Genomic DNA, 6,317 nt, shown 5'->3' on the forward strand with positions numbered 1-6,317 from the left:
TGTGGATCTTTAGAACACTATGAAAATGAAGAGTTTCATGATTGTATTGATGATATTTCTTCTGAAAAATATTTAAAGGATCAAGCTCTCTTTTTTTTTAAATTGCAAGTAAAAAATATATTTCCAGCTTCTTGTGTTCAATTTATTTTTGATGAACTTATGGTAGTTAATAATTCGAGTACTCAATTCTCTGTTCAAGTCTGACTTCTGCAATCTCGAATCAAAGCAGCGATATCTGTGAAAATATTTCAACTGAATTTTCTAAGTCAGAACAAATAAAGATAAACAGTTTGCACGCTTTAAGTACTAATAAAAAAAGGAAAGCTTATTTTCATAAACACATGAGTTACATATCTCCAATAGAATTTACTTTAGGTTTTGATGCCAATAAAAAATTTAGAACTGTTCATCATGTTCCAATAAAGGACTTAATAAAAATGATGTACAATAAACACAGCAATGAACCTGGGTTTTGGCTAAAACATGAGGAAAATTTTGGTATATATTCAGACTTACTGAGTGGATCCCTAATTCAAGATATTGCAAAGTCTGATGATAAAATTTTTATCTTATTCTATATCAAGATTCTTTTGAAATTGTCAACCCAATTGGATCAGGAAGAAAAAAACATAAAATACTTGCAGTTTACTTAACATTAGCTAATATTCCATCACACAAGAGATATGCATCTACAGCTACAGCTGGTACTTATGTGTAAAGATGCAGATTTAAAGTACTTTGGCCTCAGCAAAGTATTTGCACCAATATTTTCTGAATTGGCAGAAATATGTGTCTGTTTCTGAAAGTTTATCTATAAAAACAAAACTTCTATGCATACTAGGGGATAATTTAGGATCACATTTCTATAGGAGGCTTTTGTAAAAATTTTAGCACAGTTTCACACTTTTGTCGATACTGTTTAGCAACACGTGCAGAGTTTGATTTTAACCCTCAATTCTGTGGACTAGATCGAACAGAATCAAGCCACAATAATAGCCTGCTTCAGATAGCTCAGAATAATGTTAACAATTTTGAAGGAATAAAATTTAATTCACCATTTAATGGTTAATGTGGATTTCATGTGTCTACAGGTTTGCCACCATGCTTAGCTTATGATATCTTCGAAGGCGTTGCTTCACAAGATATGTATCTATTTGTTAAATATTTTGTTAGTAAGGGATGGTTTTCATTTAACAACATCAACAGAAGAATTAACATGCAGAAATATTTTGAAGGAGATGCCTTGGATAAACCTTGTGAGATGAATAAAACTTTGAGTACTGAAAAGTTAAGTGGTCATGCAGTTCAAAACTGGGTGTTTTTGCGTTTGTTTCCCCTTTATATAGGAATTTACATTCTAGATTTTGAAGATCCTGTGTGGTTATTGTATTTAAGACTGAAAGAAATTGTTGAGATTATATGTTCACCTAAAATTGACATTCAACATATTGCTTACCTGCAAGTTTTAATAAATGGTTATTTCTCTTCTCGTAGAGAATTATTCTCTTCTTCTAAACTATTACCAAAACATCATTATTTGTCCCACTATCCACAGCTAATTTTACGTTACGGGCCTCTAATGCGAGTTTTCACTTTAAGGTTTGAACAAAAGCATTCTTACTTTAAAAAATGTGCCAGAAATTTTAACAATTACAAGCATGTATGTAAAACCTTAACAGAGACACACCAGTTGTTGCAATCATACAATAATTCAAGCATACCAAGTTCAAAAATTTATGCAGTCAATTCATTTTCATTCAATGTCAAAAATTTTAGTTCTACCATTTCTGACGCAATTATAACTACATGTGGACAACTGCCGGATACATTTTCTACCCATATTGTCTATCAAGGTACCCATTACAAAAAAGATTTATTCTTGATTTTTGACTTTACAAAGGATCACGAACTTCCTATTTTTGCAAGAATTTTTTTTTTTTTTTTTTGATACACATGGAATTGAGTATGCTCTTATTAATGAGCAGAACACACAATTTGTGCATGAGCTTGGTATGTATGAGGTCTGTAGAGAAAATAATGAGATTCAATGTATAATGATTGCTTCTTTAATAAACTACCTTCCACTACCATCTTACAAGCACTGCAATCGCTCTTTTATTTCCTTAAAGCACTCTGTGTCATGCTCATCGAATAACTACGGGTTTACATAAATAATTTTTAAAAGTTATATATTTTATTTGGCAATATCATGATAAAAGATTTTATTTGTAAACTATTTTATTTATAGTATTTATGCAGTAAATGTGTGCAGTTTTTTTCAGAAATATTATTTAAAGAACCAGTCATAAGAACCAATCAAAAACAATAGTAGAGAGTATTATAAAAACGTTTTAAGAAAACTTTGTTTTTTAAGAATTTTGCTGCATAATTATATGTATAATGCTTTACTAAGAATTTTGTTAAATTTTTTAATATTTTGTTTTTTTGCTTAGTATAATTTAAAATAGAAGCAAGTATAATTTTTAAAATTTTTTATATATATATTTTTAATTTAATTTTTTTTTTTGAATACTACATTTTGTGAATACTATGTATATATTTTTTAAATTTAATTAGTTGTAATCTTTTAAATTTAATAACCACATCAAACTCTGTAAAACTTACTTACAATATAATATGACTTTTATTATGATACTCTTGATATATACACATGTTATATATGATCTATTGTTTTAGATAATGGAGGTAATTAAAAGTAATATTTTAAGAACACTGCCAAATATTGACGGATGTGTTTTAAACCAGGTTGTGAAAAATTTATGGGAAATAGGTGTTGAAAATGTAACAGATCTCTACCTGGTTAAAGTTGATGATTTGGTTTTGCTAAAACCCAACCAACAACGCAAACTCCTTGAATCTTGGGCAAAGGAAAGCTCTGGTAAAAAGATTTATGATACTCAAAATAAATATGATTTTTATTATCATATACATTTATATATTTTTATTTATAATATTAATAAAATTTTATGCAGAACAATCCCAAAACTCTGTAGATTTTATTGTGGCTACACAATCCAGCATACAAATGGTGCCCACAGTTGGAGTGAAAAATAACTCAACTAATTCGAGTAAGTTATTAAAAAAAGTTGTTAATAAAACATAGTAATTGAAAAAATATTTAGTTAGTGTTCTTTATATATTTAATTGCTCTATTTTAAATATTGTGTCAATTTTGTCTAGTAATGAAGATTAAACATGTAAGTGCTGCTGATTGGTACCTCTTTAGACATTTGTTTTACCTTGGGCCAAAATGTCTAAAGAGGTACAATATATATTAGCAGTTGGAGAAAGACCTTTAACAGCACATCGGTATGCAATTATAAGGATTATTAGGAATGATGTCCTTGCTGTTTGCCCAAAGCCATTAAAAAAACATTTAGATGTAATTGCATCTTCTATGGTTGCCAAATATCCTAAATCGTTTAAAGATGAGTATGGTACTACAGTGATTGGTAGCGGTCATGACAGTTTAACGTTACAACTAGTAAACCGTTATGACTATCTGCAGCGGCCAAACCGTGTTCCACCATTAATGAGTGTTTTAAATATGGAATCCCAAAAGGAACAATTATCAGTAGATGTTATAAAAAGAAAAAATGATAGTTATGGTTGCTTGAACCGAGAACCAGTTCTCAGTGTTTCAAACAGTCCTGAAGAACTCAAATGAATTGAATGATTTGTTGATAAAATTCCCCAATATATTTATAGTAAATTAAATTAATTTTACTTAAAAATAATATAACTTATATTATTAACCAGTATGTATTAATCTATATTACTACTAAATAAAGATTTTTTTATAGTATTTAATTAGATTTTTGTAGTTTATTTTATTTAGTTTTGGTATATATATATATATATATATATATATATATATATATATATATATATATATATATATATATATATATATATATATATATATATATATATATATTTCTATATATATATATATATATGTATACATATATATATATATATATATATATATATATATATATATATATATATATATATATATATATATATTTAAATTGGTTTTTTCTATTTAGGTTGATGGTTTGCTACATCACTTGATGTTTTGATGGGTGGAGTGAATGCTGGTGAACTTTTGATGAAAGCATTATATGATGAAAAGTTATATTTATTTTTGCATAGTTGTGGAATAGCAGACCTTAAAGTAAAGAAGGTGATAATAAATTTAGATGAAGCAAAACATGAAACTTTGTCAGATTTACCTGTGGCTCCCGGTCTTCTAATGGCTTTGATTAGTTTGTTTAATGAAAAACTTGACGCACTCTTTATGTTTGTGGATGTATGTTAAAGATAGTAATCATTAATTTAAAATATATCCAATACATATTTTCAAGCAATTAATTGTGTTTCACTCATTTTATAATAACATGCAATGTAGTTACTAAAAGATATTTAGTAGTAAAAAAAAATATGTTTAGGAGACAATGGATCAAACAGAATTGGTGCCAAGATCAAATTCTCCTCATTTATGTGTTTATGGTATGTTGAATTACAAGTTCTAATATGTTTTAAGATTTTGAAAATAGTTTTAAAAAAAAAGGTATGAGCTTGATCATTTTTATTTATATATATTTAAAATGGATTTTTGTTAGGTCTACTTGCATTCTTTTTTTAGGGAATTCGCTATTTACAGCAAATCGATTCATGCTGGTAATTGATTGCATTGTTGTATTTGATGGAATGAACAATTTCATCAAGTCATTTTGTTGTTTATTTGCGAGTTTTTATATTTTCAATATACCATATCCAAAAGAAGCTTCATCAATATTAGAATTTTGTTAACGGTATATAATGCTTATATTATGTTTAATTAAATGTGTTTAATTTGTCTAAGGTTTACATAGTATTTGATGTTAATGATATTTATTGATGAGAATGTTTTTAAACGTCAATTGCTTATACATATATTATTGACCGTTCTAGTGCATTTTTCGGCATCAATCCTGAAAAAGGGAGCAAAGCAAGGTGAACGAAGAAGACTTCAGCAGTAAGCAAAATTGTGCTGTCAATACTGCAGAAGTTTGCGAAATTTAATAATATTTGAATTTACCACGTTGCTAAACTTTTTAGTATAACTTTGAAACAGCAATTTATTATGTAGTTATTTATATTTATTTGTAAATTTCAAAAGTTTAACAATGATGTCTTTTGTTTTATTTTTGAATTTAACACATTCTTAAACTCCTACTTACCGAATATAACTATTTATATAACGTCATATCGATATGTAAGAGATTTTAAGTTTTCGTTTTATTTGAATTTATTTATATTCATTTAATTTATCTGAGTAACTATTTCTATTTAATAACATGTAAGTAATGTAAAACTGAAAAGATTTTTAAAAATATGACGTGTTTTTGTTGCCATTAGCATATAAACAAACATATATGTTAATAGATATTTATAATTGAAGATACAATTTAAAAAAATGTAATTGAAATACAATTGAAATAAATGAAAAAATAAGACAAAATGAAACAAGCGAAACATTTTCGAAAATAGTAAAAATATATTTTGATTCAAGTTGTACAAAAAATATTTTACAGCAAATGAGCGAGGCATTTCTGTAAATTAATCACGGTACTATACCGTAATTCACGCTGTTTCATTACAGAATAATCACGGTATTCTACCGTAAAATAACGGCGTTTTACCAAGATTTATTTACGGTGTTTTACCGTAAAATAATCACGGTTCAATACCGGCACTTATGGGTAACGGTATAGTACCGTGATTTTCAAGGTAAAGTTTTACAGTGTGGAATGAAATATCTATAGAAACTATCCAAAATATTGTGACAAATATGTTAAGTCGCAAATTTAAAGTCATTAAAAAATTAGGTAGCAATACGAAATATTAAATGAGCGTTAAAACAAAATATTTTCTGTATTTTCTTGTTTATAACGTAAATGAGGATAATTCTATTTTCTTCACAAATTGAATATCTTTAATTTTTTTTCCATTTGTAATTAATTAAACTTTGCAATTTATAAACTTTTTTGTTATAGTAGAAGATGAAAGAAATAAAGTAGGTTCAATAATTGTTTCACTGCCATCTTTGTTAAATTAGAACGAAAAATAAAGGTGAGGCTAATTCTATTTTCTCCACTGCAGTATGCATTTTTTGGAAATATTGTTATATGCAGGCGCTGTTTTAAGGATGGACCAATTGAGTATAAATTCATCAATATTTTTTCCTTTTAATTCCCATATATATATTTTGACAGCATGGTGTCTTTTGAATACTTGTTATTTTTGAA

At 27.1% G+C, this 6,317-nt stretch overlaps 1 protein-coding gene across 3 annotated transcripts; it reads left to right on the forward strand.

Moving 5' to 3' along the window:
• Positions 1-2,673: 2,673 nt before the first annotated feature.
• On the forward strand, positions 2,674-5,456 carry LOC136090771 (uncharacterized). Of its 3 annotated transcripts, none has more exons than XM_065817669.1 (6): positions 2,674-2,899; positions 2,994-3,089; positions 4,074-4,210; positions 4,476-4,536; positions 4,673-4,841; positions 4,981-5,456. In XM_065817669.1, the coding sequence occupies exons 3-5, from the start codon at positions 4,106-4,108 to the stop codon at positions 4,837-4,839; spliced, it is 333 nt and encodes a 110-aa protein (XP_065673741.1). In that variant the 5' UTR covers positions 2,674-2,899; positions 2,994-3,089; positions 4,074-4,105; the 3' UTR covers positions 4,840-4,841; positions 4,981-5,456. The 3 variants fall into 3 exon arrangements, with proteins under 3 accessions (XP_065673741.1, XP_065673739.1, XP_065673740.1); XM_065817667.1 differs by having other exon boundaries at positions 2,676-2,899; positions 4,074-4,336; XM_065817668.1 differs by having other exon boundaries at positions 2,676-2,899; positions 3,015-3,089; positions 4,074-4,336.
• The last annotated feature ends 861 nt before the right edge of the window (positions 5,457-6,317 follow it).

The sequence above is a fragment of the Hydra vulgaris genome, chromosome 14 (genome assembly GCF_038396675.1).
Source record: "Hydra vulgaris chromosome 14, alternate assembly HydraT2T_AEP".
Lineage (NCBI taxonomy): Eukaryota > Metazoa > Cnidaria > Hydrozoa > Anthoathecata > Hydridae > Hydra > Hydra vulgaris.

Coding starts and splice junctions, on each gene's coding strand:
- LOC136090771 (XM_065817667.1), top strand. CDS start 4,106: ATGGGTGGAGTGAATGCTGGTGAACTTTTGATGAAAGCATTATATGAT. Junction 4,337..4,475: donor CACTCTTTATGTTTGTGGAT/GTATGTTAAAGA, acceptor AAATATGTTTAG/GAGACAATGGATCAAACAGA. Junction 4,537..4,672: donor TCCTCATTTATGTGTTTATG/GTATGTTGAATT, acceptor TTCTTTTTTTAG/GGAATTCGCTATTTACAGCA.